This window comes from Talpa occidentalis, unplaced genomic scaffold (assembly GCF_014898055.3).
Source record: "Talpa occidentalis isolate TD23 unplaced genomic scaffold, MPIMG_talOcc4v2.1 talOcc4.3, whole genome shotgun sequence".
NCBI classification, from domain to species: domain Eukaryota; kingdom Metazoa; phylum Chordata; class Mammalia; order Eulipotyphla; family Talpidae; genus Talpa; species Talpa occidentalis.
Genome location: NW_023603184.1, coordinates 124,079,922 through 124,095,703, shown reverse-complemented (window position 1 = coordinate 124,095,703; position 15,782 = coordinate 124,079,922). Strand labels below are relative to the sequence as shown.

At 40.5% G+C, this 15,782-nt stretch overlaps 1 protein-coding gene across 2 annotated transcripts in view; it reads right to left on the bottom strand.

Moving 5' to 3' along the window:
• Positions 1-251: 251 nt before the first annotated feature.
• The window catches only part of CASP10 (caspase 10), a 34,429-nt gene continuing 18,898 nt past the window's right edge, over positions 252-15,782 (bottom strand). For both annotated transcript variants that reach the window (XM_037523827.2, XM_054699989.1), the window contains exons 5-8: positions 13,026-13,132; positions 7,650-7,758; positions 6,666-7,167; positions 252-5,941 (exon numbers count right to left, since the gene is read on the bottom strand). In XM_037523827.2, coding sequence (XP_037379724.1) covers positions 5,791-5,941; positions 6,666-7,167; positions 7,650-7,758; positions 13,026-13,132 — 869 coding nt within the window. In that variant the 3' untranslated portion in view covers positions 252-5,790. The remainder of the gene's footprint in view (positions 5,942-6,665; positions 7,168-7,649; positions 7,759-13,025; positions 13,133-15,782) is intronic.

The following is a 15,782-nucleotide window of genomic DNA, read 5'->3' as shown; positions in this document are numbered from 1 at the left end:
AGGGTGGTGGGACAGGGTGTAAGTTCATTTAAAGGGGGTGGGGAAGATCAGGGACAAGAATGAAATAATGGGAAAATGTCTGCCAAGGTGCAATTATAAATGATTTAACGCTTCTTCTTTATGAGTTCTTGCATTTCCCAAATATTCCTGATAAGCATTTATTATCCTATAATCAGGGTAAAATTTATTAAGTAAAATCAAAGATACTACTCAAAGGCAAAAAAGAAAACAAATCTTTTTATTTATTGTAAGTCAGAGAATTGTAAGTCAATCACTATTATTCACAAGCACCCAGTCCACAAAACTCATAGTTGTTACCTTCACAGAATCGTATCAGTATTTCCCAAGCATCTTATTGAATCAGTTAAAATGAGACCAAGTGAGAGATGTGTTTGCAGTGTATGTATTTTGTTTCAAGAAATACCTATTTTAAAATATATACATATTTATATTTGTTGCATTTACATTTACATTGTGAAACCCTGAAATCATTATGAAACAAGGAGGTAAGAGAACTAGGCCTATTTTCTTATCTATGAACAATGTAAATATATTATCTATTCAAAATTTAATTTCAAAAGTAAAAAAATCAATATAATTTATTTTTAATAGAAAAACCCTCTCAGAATTAAGGCTGCCAGTTGGGGAGTGGGAGAAGGTGAGGTGAGGACAAAGTGGGAAGGGCTTACAGTGGGCCATGGTGATGGGTGTTTTGGACTGAGGGGGGTTTGGTGGTGGGTGCAGTGTGGTAACAACACCTAAGGGGGGAGATCCTATACTTTTAAAACACAAACAATGATGCTATCTCAATGAAAAATAAATAACAAAACTTACAAAAATTCATATATGCAAAAGTTACATTAAGAAATGGTCACTTGTAATGTCAAATGAGTTCTTCTTTTTTACAATTTTTTTTTTTTTACAAAGGTTTCACTTTCAGATAAAAGTGTGTCATTCATTCTTAACACCTTAAAAAGCAAACTGCAGTCTTCAGGCAAGACCCAGAACCTACCAAGTGAAAAAGTGAAATAACTTGTCACAAGCAATATATACATCACTGGGAGGATAGTGACATTTGTTTGCTATGACTCCAGAATTTAGGATGAGAACCAATGGTTTTAAATAGGTTCAAGTTTTAAGTAAAGTTCTGCAGAAGTGAAACCAAGCAGCAGGATCGAAAACTCGCCACTAAAAGTTGTAAGTCACTTAGCACTCTGAAAGCTGGGCACAGGGTCTCTGGGATCCTGATAAGCTCCCAAATCCCAAACGCTGACTGTAGTGTGCACCACCTCCACTGGAAGCGTTAAACAGAGGTGAGGCATGGTGAAATAGGAGTCTATCATGGGATGAAAGAGTGGACTAGAGGTTTCAAGTACATTAACCTCTGGAATCTGACAAGAAATCTGAGGTCCTCTAGCCACAGACCCTTATGCAGCTACATTAAAAAGTTCATTGTAAAGGGACTCCCTGGTGGTGCAGGGTTTAAAGTCTCAGCACTATCAAGCTATCGACAGCCACTGCTGCATGAGTTCAACCCCTGGTGAGGTTGCTAACCCACATATGGCGCAGCAGACCTCTCCTGTCTCTCCTGCTGCTCTCCTTAGGAGAGTATTTCAGCACATCTGCCTGTTCTGCTCCCCACTCTGTCTCTGGTGAATCCTCTTACCCTCTGTACCTGTGACCTACACCCCAGTTCTTCTATGCATAAATAAAATAAAAATAAATCTTTTTTTTTAAGTTCATTGTAAAGTTCATCACTTTCCATGAATAACAGGATGGGAGCACAGCAGGTGAGTCGCAACGTGCTCCCACAGAAAGCCAGGATGAACTTCTATTAACTTTAAAGATCTTCACCAAAAAGAATTACAACTTTTAACAATGAAGGTGGAGGTCTCACATGCTGAGGATAAGTTCACAAACACCTAAGAAACCAAGCATTACAGTTTGAGGACAACCTGACTAGATAATTCAGAAAGTATCTGACCTGGTGGATTTTGTGAATCAAATACAGCACCAAAGTTATTTATAAAATAAGGTAAACTCCTAATCTGATTCAACAGAGATTTGATCACTAGTAAAGAGCACCTATGAAGCAGAATCCACCTTTGTGCTAGACTAGTCAGTGTCTGCTCTGATTGATCAGTATCCACACTATACCAGTTGCACAGATATTTAAATTACCTGAGTATTGGCAGACTATAATGCATTGCTAAGGGAAATCCTATAGCATCAACCCTGCCCACCACTAAGGTGAGTTCCTGAAGCAGAATGCTATGGTAACTAACAGCGTAATAATAAACACCAATATTATCAGTATTAAATAATTAACAATTACATAATACTTTATCAATATTTGCATGCCCTTCATTCTGTTTGGTAGAAGCCAAATTCAGAGAAAGAAAAGAAAAAAAAAATTACTTCAGGCTTCCTTACCTCTCCCTGGCCTGGTTCCACAGCCTGGAAGTCCCACTTTGTTTCTGTTCCTTTTCTTCTTAATAAACTTTTCCTTATATCTATTTCTATTTAAAATAATAGTAATAACTGCAGTGCTTGTAAGGTAAGCAAAATAAGCAAATAGATGGAAACCTCACTCAATCTGCCCATTTCCTTTGTAAATGTCTGGACAGAAAAATGGCTGTAGCCACCGCCAAATTGCTGTGAGCAAATCATGTCCTTTGTTCTCTCTCTCTCTCTCTCTCTCTTTTACACACACACACACACACACACAGAGCAATTGCAGACCAGGGACAAGTGTATACCAAGTGTATACCCTCAATCTAGGAGAAATGAGCTCAGGATGACTGCTTCCTGGTATCGTCTGTATTAACCTGTGAATCACAGGCATGAAATCTAATGACTCCTACAGAGCTTGCTGAAGGCTTCTGAAAACACAATTCCTGGAGTCTCCAGAAACACAGAAATAAGAACCAGACCACAGACCCAGGACTTAAACACCAAGCCCTCAATGTTTCTGATGAAGGGGAGTTAGTTCACCAGCAGTACTTGGTCCATGGACTTACAGCCAAGAGTCTTGCTGCTGGAGATACTGTATGAACCAGTCAGGGAAGAAGCAGGTCCTCACTCACAGGATGTCATTGGGTATTGCTAGTGTTAATTTGCAACTAAAAGTCAGCTGGAATTAAAAGCAAAAGAATTCAAACTCTGCTCTTTCCATTCAGGTTACAACCAGAACATGCTACCTCCTAAAGTTCTCGCACATCTCACAACAATTAGATATTAATCCTCCCCATAGATTCATAGATGATACTCCCTCTACTTTAGAGATGTAGAGACATGGTCAACAGAAACATGAAAAAAAAAATGCTCATTATCATCATCAGGAAAATGCAAAGTAAAACCACAGTGAGGTACTACCTTAGTGCTGTGGCCCAGATTAAAAAAAAAACAAACAAGCAGAAAAATCAAGTATTGGGAAGGATGTGGAGAAAAAGAACCTTCATATACTTTTGGTGGAAGGTAGACTGGTCCGGTCCTTATGGAAAACAGTATGGAGGTTCCTCAAAATATTAAAAATAGACCCACCAAGGGATCTAGAAATTCCATTCCTTGGTAACTACCTGAAGGCATTTGAACTACCTGAACATATTTGAAGGGCTAAGTGCGCTCCTGTGTTCATTGCAACACTAGTTACAACAGCCTCATTATGGAAACAGCCTAAGGGCCCAAGGATAGAGGACTGGATAAAGGTGTTATATTACACAATGGAATACTATTCAGCTGTTTTTTTTAAAGATGAAATCTTGCCATTTACAACAGAACAAAGGAAAAGAAAAGATGAAATCTTGCCATTTACAACAGAACAAAGGAAAAGAAAAACTACACCAAAACAAACACTAGAAATCTGACTGCAGAGCTGCAGCTGCCAGAAGGAGAGGGGAGGGAAAGGTCAGCAAAGAGGGAAGGGGATACAATGGATCATGGTGGAGGATTGTGGGTGCTTTGGTGGTGGGTGTGGTGAGGTAATATGCATCTGAAGAGGTGCATGTAATCATAACATGCATCTGAAGAGGTGCAAATCATGTTGTAAACCAATGTTACCTCAGTAAAAATAATAAAATACTTTTTAAAGAAAACACACTGTCAATAGCTATTACATTAAAAATGTATATTCTCTCTACCTTACAGATAAAGCTCTAAAAGCTAACTTGAGCTAGAGTCTCAAACCAAAGGAATCCTAGGACAAAATAGAAACCCAAGGTGTCTATTTCCTGATCCTTTGCTCTTTCCTTTGCACCATACTATCTTTCAATTGCAGACGATGTTGGCCAAAAGTTGTGTATATCCAACTGGACAAACCACAAGCTTTGCCTTTATATGAACAATGGTTGAAGATTTCCTGACATATGTATTAGATTACTCTCCTTGGTCAAGCTCTGTTCAAACCCATGTAATTACTAGTTATATTATAACAAGGTTGCTATAAATATTTCTCATAGTAAATTTACCATAAATTAACTTTCACAGAAATAGTAATAAAATCTGGCACTACTCAGTTATTTTTCCTTATTCTTTGTTATCTTCCATGAGCACCTGCATATCCCAAGAAATGTTCACAAAGTTCTTGTATGTCTAGTTCACTTGAGTGGGAAATACAATCCTGTGAACAGTAACTGGTCAGTGGACTCTAGCAAATTGATTTGCTTCTCAAGCCTCCATTTCCTCATCTACAATGAAAGTACTAACCAAAGGACTTTTAATAGACCTTCTTCTAGGAATTAAAAAAGAAAACTACTTCCTCTTGAAATTGAAAAAGAACATAAAGCTGTTCAAAACCTTAATTTAAAAAGTAGTAAGGCTTCTATAAAAAGGCACTCCCTTCACAAGGCATAGTGCACAAGACACACCTCTGGTGAAGGACAGAGGACATTCACTTCAAAATACCTTTCTCTTTGTTCTTTGGGCCAGAGGAGCAGACCAGGTTAATGACAAAGTGGGGGCTTTGTCTGTCATCAGTACCTGCAGCTGCCAACCCAGAGGACAGCTGACCGAGAGAAAGAGACACAGCACTACAAAGTCCTGGTCCAAGCCTCACCTGGAGCTGACACCACCATTCCGTGCACCTACGGGCGAAAGAGGCAATACGTCCCCTTCTTTGTTTTAGTTGGTTAGAACCGAATAGTCCATCACTGGCATCCAAAAGCTTCTGATTAATGTGGAATTTGATATCAGTTTGTAACATTTCTGCTCCCAGAGTAGCCGCATGTGCCTCTCTTCACATTGAACTGTCACTTTCCTAGAGCCAACACTGCTCCCAGTCCAAAAGAGATGGCCTGCAGGAATACCTCCCTTACATTGCATTAAAGAAACCCCCTTAGGAAGGGGAGAGCAGAGAGAAGGTCAGAGAACCATGACCTTGTCATCATCCAATGTCCAAAACAAGAGGATGCAGAGGAGACCAAGTTCTAACAAGGAATGGTCATACAAAGAGGTTCAGTCTAGGCTAAGGATAATAGTTCCTAAAGCTAAAAGAAACTATAAACGTACCTAGCCATAATTTTTTACTTCACAGATGTACAAATAAAGGTCAAATTATTTTTTTCCTCTGGGTGCACAACTAAAAACATGACTACAACCCAAGGCTTCAACAAAGAAAGTGTTGCAACATTTACACTGGTGAAAAGAAAACAAAATACGGTGTGTCTGAAAATTGGGCATTTTCTATTACTAGAATGACAGGTAGATAACATCTGTCACTGATTCTTATGCTGGGTAGGAGGCTGGAAGAGCTGTTTTTTTCAAGTCTAAAAGTTGATGAAAATTCTCTACTCTCTACTTTTGGGGCGGAACAGGGAATATTAGTCTTTTACGCAGTGTGAAAGAAGGCTGGGGTATTTGTTTCTTTGTTCCAGGTGATTGTGAATCCTCTTTTTCACTCACATCTTTGTTGACAGCAGTGAGGATGGTTAAGATGTCACGATGCCTATAGGCAGAGAAGAAAAAATCATTTTCAATCAGGAAACAAATCATGTATCAGGTTTTAGCAAGAACACCCCCAAAATATGTGGCCACAGGGCCTCCCTGGTGGCGCAGCGGGTTGAGCGCAGCACTGTGAAGCTGTCTGCAGCCTCTGCAGTGCGGGTTCAATTCCCGACCAGCCAGGGAGATTCCCACATGGCGCAGCAGACCTCTCCTGTCTCGCCCGCTGCTCCCTTCAGCAGTGCTTTCAGTCTGTCTGCCTGTTCTGCTCCCCACTCTGTTTCTGGTGAATTCTCTCACCCTCCCATGCCTCTGGATGTACCCAAGTTCTTGTATAAATAAATCGATCTTAAAAAAAAAAGAAAAGAAAAATTGAAGTCAAAAATTCATCATTTAAAAAATAAATTGTGGGCTCTTCCAAGTCTAATATGCTCAGATTCTAACTGGAATCCCACCAAATATAAAGAAATACTTCTACTATTGAAAAAGTTAAATTATATATACATTTTCAATTCCATATTAGATGTTTAAGAATACTTGCTGGTGCTTAATACAGGTTTGTTAATGGACAGATGGATAGAGGGAAAAGAGGGAGGGAGGCAAGGACGGATGTTTTGATGGGTGGGCAACGGACAGACATTCGGATAGACAGATGACTTGGGATGCGTGACTTGTAGGTGGACAGATGGATGAACAGGTAGGTGGATGGAACAACTCAAAACTCTCACCTTGGGACCATGTCCTGTAGACGATGACACAGAGATTGAATATACCAGCTGCCTGTATATGCATGCCGATAAGAAACAAAGCCAGGGACAGTAGACAGGCCAAGAAGCATATCCACCCAATCGGGAAGATATTTCTGATGGGAAAGATGTTCAGGATTTAGCTGCTCAGGATTTATAGCATCTGCCTCAATGGGTAAGGAAGGCTGTTTCTCTTTACCCTGACAGGCCTGGATGAAAAAGAGTTTGGGTTTGCCAGCCAGATCAGGGCACTGCTGAAGTGTGAAATGAGACATGATCTCCTCAATGCCAACGAGGAACTCATCTGAAGTGTAGACTTTTCCACGATCCCCATGGGTCAGAACACAGAACACAAAGCAGTCTCCCTTAGCATGGTCCGGAAAGTGCTGGTATTTCTTCAGAATACCCTCGAGCTCTTCCTTAGTCACATTATCCCTTCTGTCTATGGCAAACCCAAGCCAATCAAATACATGGGACAGGAACTCTGTAAAAAGGGTAAGGAAAGGAAAGATAATGTAATGAAATTGAATGAAATAAAATAAAGGTGTCAGATTGCTAATAGATAGAAAAATTGCTTAGCAAATTTCCTGAAACTTTCCTGAAACAATTAATTTGTCTTCTTATCATATCCACAGCGCTGTCACAAGGGTGCCAAGAATCAGCACGGGACTGAATTTCATCCTGTTTTGCAGATGGGGAAGCTGAGGCCCCACTACTCTCCCAAGGTCACAAGCTGAGTTAGCAGCGAAGTCAGAGCTCATACCTGGGTTCTTCTCACCTGGTTTATGGTATTTTGTTAAATCAGCCCAGATGGACTGAGACACCAGGGAAATCAATGACATAAAAATATTTATGATATCATTCTTACATTTAAATGAAAGATTAAAAATTACACAAAATGTGAAAATGAAAAATGTTTTTAAGAGCCCCAAGTTGCCTTTGAAACTCTATTCCAGACTTTCTTACCAGCATCTGCACAGGTGCCTCGTCTAGGTTTCCGGGAAGTAAAAGTTTCATTGTTGACAATGACACAGTGACCTCTGAATATTCCATCCATCCTATACACATCTGCCTCCTAGAAAGAAGAAGCGATAGAGTCACTTACTAGGGAATCCTCATTTTAATGGTTTATTATTTCTAACCAACTACCTTATTTATCAATACCAAGGCAGAAAGCTCTCAAGGTCCCGGTCCTGGTATGGAATAAATTTATTCCAAAATGGAATGCCAGGCCCTAATTAAAATTCAGACGTCACCTGGTTTGATTGCAGAACATCAATTCTCAAGTGCTAAAAATCAGAAAATATATTTCAACTTTGGCAAACCTGAGGTTTATGCAAAAATATCTTTCCCTTTAGATTAGCCACGTAAGAAAAGCACAGATAAGGATCTAACAAAACAAAAATATCATATGGGAATTTATTTTTTCAATTGGTAAGATTCTGAAGAATCTGAGGCCTCTGCAAACAGAAAAATCTCTTTTGTAACTTTATTTCTGAATATAAAAATAATATTTCACAATGGCGATTTTTAAATATGTACAATTATTTTAAGACTATTGTAAACAGCATTGATTACAAATTAGTTGAACTGGCTCTGTTAGGGGAAAAAGGCTGTCCCAAAGCAAATTCCATACAGGCTTTGTGGACTCCACCCCCACCCCAGTGTTAGGGGGAAAAGCCTGTCCCAAAGCAAATTCCATACAGGCTTTGTGGACTCGACCCCCACCCCAGGTCAAAGCCAAAGACACTGGGAACTCCAAATCCCATCACCACCAAAGGGAAGGTGGCTGGGACCTGAGGGTGGGGTTAAGCAGCCAGGTGGATACAAAAGGCAGACACGTGGGCTTAGTGGGGCTCTCCATTTTTGGGCTCTCGGCCAGCTCGGAGCGTCCGGCCAGCTCTGGGAGTGACTTTGGGTTTCCAGGTCGTCGGATCGGGTAGGACGCATTAAAGACTTTATTTCCCTATTTTCTCCCTGAGTTGTACATTTTCCTTACTTCTTTTTTTCTTGTAAATAAACCTTTTATTAACCCTTTTGCGTATGTCTGTAGTAGAGTATTCATAAGTCCCTTTAAAGCGCGCCGGTGAGGACCCACAGCCAGGAACCCGTTTAATATCGGGGTTGCTCTATAACAGCTCCAGGGGGCCAGAAAACATGGAATGCCTTTGATCCAAGCAGAAAAGAAGTGGCTTCAGTTGTTTAAAAACAGGAACCAAAAAAGAAACAAACAGCTCTATGCCCTCAGTCTCATTAATGTTGGAAGTCAGACAATGCCTCATTTTCTCTCTATTTTGATATTAGCACTGGTAAACCTGGAATCTTTTCTTTTCTCATAATGCCCTGGTTTTTTTCCATGAGAACTCAGAATTCCAAGACTATGAACTAAGTGCTACGGATGCTCATTACTTCTGGGTTGATGTGTAGGGCTGGGGGAAATTTCCCCTACACCTCTCAGTAGTTGTATTGATAGAACCAGGACATGGGCTATAGCTAGGATAGACTCACTGCCAGGGTTTCTTCCCTTCTTTGTAGATTAGAGATTTGCCCTGAGGTGATTTTGCCTGTTGCCTGGACCCAGGTGCTTTAAACTTGGGTTAATAGGGTCTCCCTGGTTAAGACACAACCTATGAAGCTATCCGCAGCCACTGCAGCACAAGTTCAAACCCCGGCCCGCCAGGGAGCTATCCACATGGTGCAGCAGACCTCTCCTGATTCGCCTGCTGCTCCCCTCAGCAGTGATTTCAGTAGATCTGCCTGTTTTGCTCCCTACTCTGTCTCTGGTGAATCCTCTCAACCCCCACACCTCTGGGCTATATCCCAGCTCTTGTATGCATAATAAATAAATCTTTAAAAAATAATGGTAATCGGGCCTCCCCTGGTGGCGCAGGCAGTTGAGCGCAGCGCTGTGAAGCTGTCCACAGCCTCTGCAGCGTCGGTTCAATCCCGGCTGGCTGGCCAGCAAGGGCCCCACATGGTGCACAGACCTCTCTTGTCATGCCCGCTGCTCCCCTCAGCAGTGTATTTCATTAGTCTGCCTGTTCTGTTTCCCACTCTGTCTCTGGTGAATCTTCCCACCCTCCTGCACATCTGACCTGTACCCCAGTTCTTGTATAAATAAATAAATAAATAAATAAATAAATAAATAAATAAATAAATCTTAAAAAAAATAATAATGGTAATCTATGGGGGAGCAGAAGAGGGACAGGGGTGCCTTGCAGACTTCTCTAAGTATAATCTGTAGTTTTTACTTTGGGCTTTCACTGGTGTTTAATATCATTGAATGTAGCATGAAAACATCACCGAAGGCCTTTATCTCTTCAGTGTTACCCTTCCCAGCCCCAGCCCCAGCCCTTAGTCTGCAGTAGAAAGCACCACAAGGGATATTACCAAGGTGTTTTGGGGAGGGCCTGACCTGTCAATTGCTGTGTGGAGGCAGTGTGAGGACACCAGTGAGAGGCGACTGGCAAGTCACCGTCACCCCCACGTCACTGCTGGAACCTACCAGGCTACTGGCTTCAAGCTCCTTTCTTATCTTCAAGTGAGAACAAAGCTGGGCAGCCCTCACTCCCCTCCCAGGCTGTGCAAAACCAGAATTCCACAGTTCTGAGGAAATTGAGTTTCACTTTCCAGAAGACTTTCCTTTCTTTTCAGAGCCAAATTACCTAACCTGCAGAACCTAGAATCCTTCTCAGCAACAGCCCAGGGCCAGTCAGGCTGTTTAGGGCAAGTCCAGTTAGTTTTGATGGCAACTGAGTAATTTTTCTGCTTCACAGAAGTACAGTGGGCTCTTCTTAGCATCCCAGGGCCCTGGTTTCCCAGCTTTGTCTCCTACCTTGTGTTGAGGATAGAGACTACAAAGAAGCTCTAAGGTCTGCTTGGCTCTCTTTCACTGAGAATGTTGCATCCTCAGTTGACCCACCCAAGTCTCTGTGTCAGAGAGGAGTGGGTAAATGAATGACTCACTGCCTGTCCACACTGAGTCTTTTCTGGACTGCTCTCAAGAGGGAATCCCTAGTGACTTGAACAGACAATCTCAATAAAGACGCGCGCCTCTTTTTAAGGCACTGGAAAACATAATGTGTTTTTTACACAAATTAGGGCAAATTTCATTATTTGAAATACAGAGTTTCTTATTCAAATCCAATCGTTGGCAGTTCTCATTTATATAAGAAAACCTCTCAAATGCATATGAAGCAAGAGATGTTTTGTCAACTTTTGTTTTATCCATTACTTCATGGAGAGGGGAGGGCTGCCTAGATAACTTATAAGACAACTTCCATCATATGAGAACGAATGTAAAGACAGGAGCTGATCCCAAAAGTCCTCCTGCGCATGCAACACCCCAACTACCCCCATCTTTATCTGGCTTTAGGCAGAATCATCCAATAGCAACAAAACAGCAGCATTTCAGAAACCACAGCTGAGACAGTCGCACCCCTTAAATAGGCTTGATTTTCTAAGCAACAAAGAGTAAATTCTGATGTGTGTGTGTGTGTGTGTGTGTCTTTTCTACATGCATGCCAATATCTAATTCAAAACTGGTTTAGTAAGTGGGTGGAGGAGGAATTAAGTTTAGTGGAATAAAAGACTGAGGGAGATCCTACTCCCTGTTGATTTTGATTTTTACTTTATTATAATTAGTCCTTTTCCTGTAAGGTCAAAATGGGGGAGGGGGTGGGAATTTTATGGGGATGATAACCAAGATGAAAATGCATACATTGTATAAAAATAAAAATGATATAAAATATATAAAATAAAAATTAAAAAATAATAAAACAAGGCTAACTGAAAAAAAAAAAAACTGGGGGAGAAAAGAAGTGTTCTGCCTACAACAGAATGCTGACTGCTTACTTAAAAATATGGAGATAATGATGGAATTTGAAAATCATTTTTCAGCCAACATAGTAAATACTGAAACATGCAAGAATCACCAGTGGGTGCTCTATCCAGGGGGATATTTTGATACAGATGAGGAATACTTGGAATCAAACAGACTCCATCCTGGTTCTGGGTTCTGTTCTGGGTGAGCCGCTGAGTACTGTCTAACTAACCAACACACTGCTTTCTCTTCAGGAAAAGAAACAAGAGACCATCTGTTTATTGTTATAAAGGACCCCACACTGGTGCCTTCTATCTAGAGACCCTTGCCAGACTATGCAATATTTCATAACAAATGACCTAAAATTCAGAGCACTTCCTTGACTGATCCTACGTCCCTGGAGGCACAGACCTTGGGGGATCCCTTGGTCATAGACCCAGCTCCTATGCCCTGTTCTTGAATAAACACTTTTTGGCCTAATTATTTTGGTCAACACAGAGGAGAATATTTGCATGGTCTTAAAATGTCTCCCCACCAGTTGCTTATTAATTACAAGTGGAGAAATAGTAACTATATAAAATTGATTATATAAAATTAATATAGTGAAGAAAACAGAAAACATTTGCACACTAAAATCAAAATTAGCATCACAGGAACTTGAAGTGATCATGCTAAGTGATATACATCAGAAAGTGAAAGGCAAATACTGGATAATTTCTCTCATATGTGGAATATAAATAATCAAAACAAATGAACTAATAAATCATAACAAAAATCTTAAAGACTCTGTGAATAATGTGGTGGTTACCAGAAAGGGAAAAGAAGTATGAATAGAGGAAAGAGCAGATCGTGGGAATGCACTAGAACTTTGGTGAGGATGCTGAGGTTTACACACATGGAACAGCATGAAGCTGTACTCCAAAAATTAACAGCATTGTAAATCAATGGTAAATCAATAAAATGTTATTTTTAAAAAATAGCATTGTGGGTCCTCCGTGGTGGCACAGGGGTTAAGTCTCAGCACTATCAAGCTATTGCCAGTCACTGAAGCATGAGTGCAATCCCCAGCCAGGGAGCTACCCACACAGCACAGCAGACCTCTCCTGTCTTACCCACTGCTCCCCTCAGCAGTATATTTCAGTAGATTCACCTGTTTTGCTCCCCACTCTGTTTCTGGTGAATCCTCTCACCCACCGCACCTCTTGGCCATTTCAAAACAATCCAGTGTTATTCTGGAGGCAGTTCAAACCATCTAGACAGAGCCAATTAGATTTTCAGGATTCTGCAATCCACTTGATGCCACATCAGTACATTGAAATCAGCCATGGTGGGAATACTCACACCCGACACTATAAATTATGCCAAATCAGCACTCCCTTCTTTCCTCCCTCCTTCCCCCAAATCTCACACACACACACACACTCACATACACACACACTTACAATTTCTATCATTTTGGGAGTTGGGGGTAGAGAGGCGAGCTGGTGGTTAAACATTAACCAACACACCACTGAACATACCAGCAAGGCTTTGGAGAAGCTTTTAATTTCTGAAGGAGAAAAGAGTTCTTCATTTCCTTGATACAATGACTCACTTTCCTTTATAGGTGATATCACAACCTGGTTGGCTGGAAATAGAATCACAGAGAGGAAAATCACCTTGTGACTAGCAGCAATCCAAGATAACCAATCATCAAAATAAATTATTTTAAAGGAACCTATAGATTTATAGTGCCATTTGCTTAAAGAGATCTACAGGGAAAAAGTGTGAATTTATAAATTATTTTAGTTATCAATTTTTATTCCTTTTATTATAACATATTATTTAGTATTGATGCCGGAATTGTCAGGCCTAGTCTCCCAGCCAGGAACGGATTCCAGGCTGCAGGGGCAGCGCTGAGCCCCAGCCACTAGACCCCCCACGGGTTGGTGTCTCACGAAGCGGCAGCAGGAACTTCGCAGACGCTCAGGCAAGCAAGCGAGGGCGCGCAGGTTTGTTTAGAAGAAAAAGTTTATTGAGGAGAAAAAGAGCAGAAATAAAGCGGGACTCCCAGGCCAGGGAACCAGGCCTGGGAGGGGCAAGGAAGCCAAAATGGAATTGTGTCTCAGGGAATATATACCTTTTTTCCCTCATTATTCTAAAACTTCACCAGTCTCTTTGTGATTGGTCAGTTTTCAGCTGTCTCACTTAATTTGCTACTTACTGAGTGGGAGATCTTCACATTCCTATCTAACAGGTCTGTCTTTCCCATTTGTTACATCTTTATTTTTATGGTCTAGCCCTCCCGGTGAGCATCTTTACACTTTATCTTATCATCCGAAGAAAACCAGGACCATCCTTAACAAGATTATCTGTGGTGCTAGGATGTTTGTTTTTCCCAGTGGAATTGGTTTCATTTCCTTGCTCGTCCTTATCTCTGAAGCCTTCCTGAATTCTTCAGAGGTCCCCTCCTGCACTATCCCTAAAACTGCCTAATAACCCTAGCTTGCCCTGTCTCAGTATTGTTTATGTTTTATCATTTTTATTATTCTATTAGTTCCTTAAAGCTACTACATGCTAAATACTATTTTAGCACCTATAGTACTTATGTGGTAGATGATTGCCAAATTGAGATTATAAAACCTCAAAAAATGAAATCAGAATTCAGAGTATAATAGCAAAAAGAAGGATGGAAGGAAAGAAGGAAAAAACATTAAAAAGTGGTGACTCAATAAAATTTACATACATAAAATGTATTTCTATGGAACTGCAGAATTGGTCTTCCAAAAAATTTTTCAGACTGATTTTTCCAAGATGTCCAGAGATGGCTTTTTCCAAAATAAGTCATCTTGGTATGTGGAATTAAGGTCTGTCCAGACCCTTTGATCCTCAGGAGACAATATACGTATAAAAACTACAGGCTACCTAGTTTTAGGACCATCTCCACAAATAACCTTTTTATTAGAGAAACCTCCCTTAAAGAAAGGTAAGCATCTAGGGCACAGCAGTTGAGCACTGGGTTGCGAAGCTGCCCGCGGCCTCTGCAGCGCCGGTTCGATCCCCGGCTGCTCCCCGGCCACTAGGGGAGGGTCCCACATGGCGCGCAGGCCTCTCCTGCCGCCCGCTGCTCCCCTCAGCAGTGTACTTCAGTCCTTCTGCCTGCTCTGCTCCCCGCTCTGGCTCTGGTGAATTCTCTCACCCTCCTGCGCTTCTGACTGTACCCAGTACTTGTATAAATTAAAATAAATAAACAAACAAATAAATAAAACACAGATGTTTTAAAAAAAAAAGAAAGGTAAGCATCTAGAGTCAAGGTTTTGTCACATGAAGGCATCACCTCCTTGCCACATGGGAACCCTCCTCTCACCTCAGTGCTCCAGGTACCTATTCAATTTCTTAGCTAAGGATATAAACCTCAGGTCTGTCTCACTTGCTTTAAAATTTAGTCATGTAGATTCTCCATACATGTGTAAATTAAATTTGTTCTTTTCTCCTACTAATATGTTTGATGTTAATTGATCAGCCAATTTGAGAGAATCCAGAGGTCTGGGAAATTTTCCCCTGTACTTGATAAAACCATTATTGAGAATGAGCTTTATCTATATTATATACATGGGAAGATGTCAGATATATTAGGTGGAGAAAAAGCAAGTTATAGAATATGATTAGCATGATCTTGGTCAAATGTATATTATATCTATCAATCTACATACACAAAACTATCTCTCTATAGGAGAAAAGCTATAAAAATATTCTCAAAACTGTGGTTATCTCTAAGAAATGAATTGGCAGTAGGAGAGCCTTTTTACTTTCTACACTGTATGTTACTGATTATTATTTAAAATTTTATTTTATTTTTATTATTATAATGTCATTTTTAATAATTGAAAATACTAAAGGAAACACCAAGGTTCAGGAAAACTCAGAAATTATCCAGGTGATCCTTAAATAGAGCTCATAGCCCAATCAGAATGGATTTTGTCTTTGGATCACACGTAAAGAAAAGTCTAAAATCTATATACCTACCATCTTCTTGGTCCTTTAGTTTTCCATCTTAAATGGTAGAATTAGTCCCAAATTCTTAAGACCCTTGAAAGTCAATGTTAAAATAGTGACATCTATGATATATTTGGCGATATAGTTGGTGTCTTCTCCCTTTTAGGAGCACACAGTTCCTAAAACCTTTGGATATTTAACAAGTGTTTTTTTGTATGCTAATGGAATGGCTGGAAGCCCAGGATAGCCTCAGGATGGGGCTTGTTTGTCAGGAAACAATCCTTGAGATTAAAGGGTTAGAA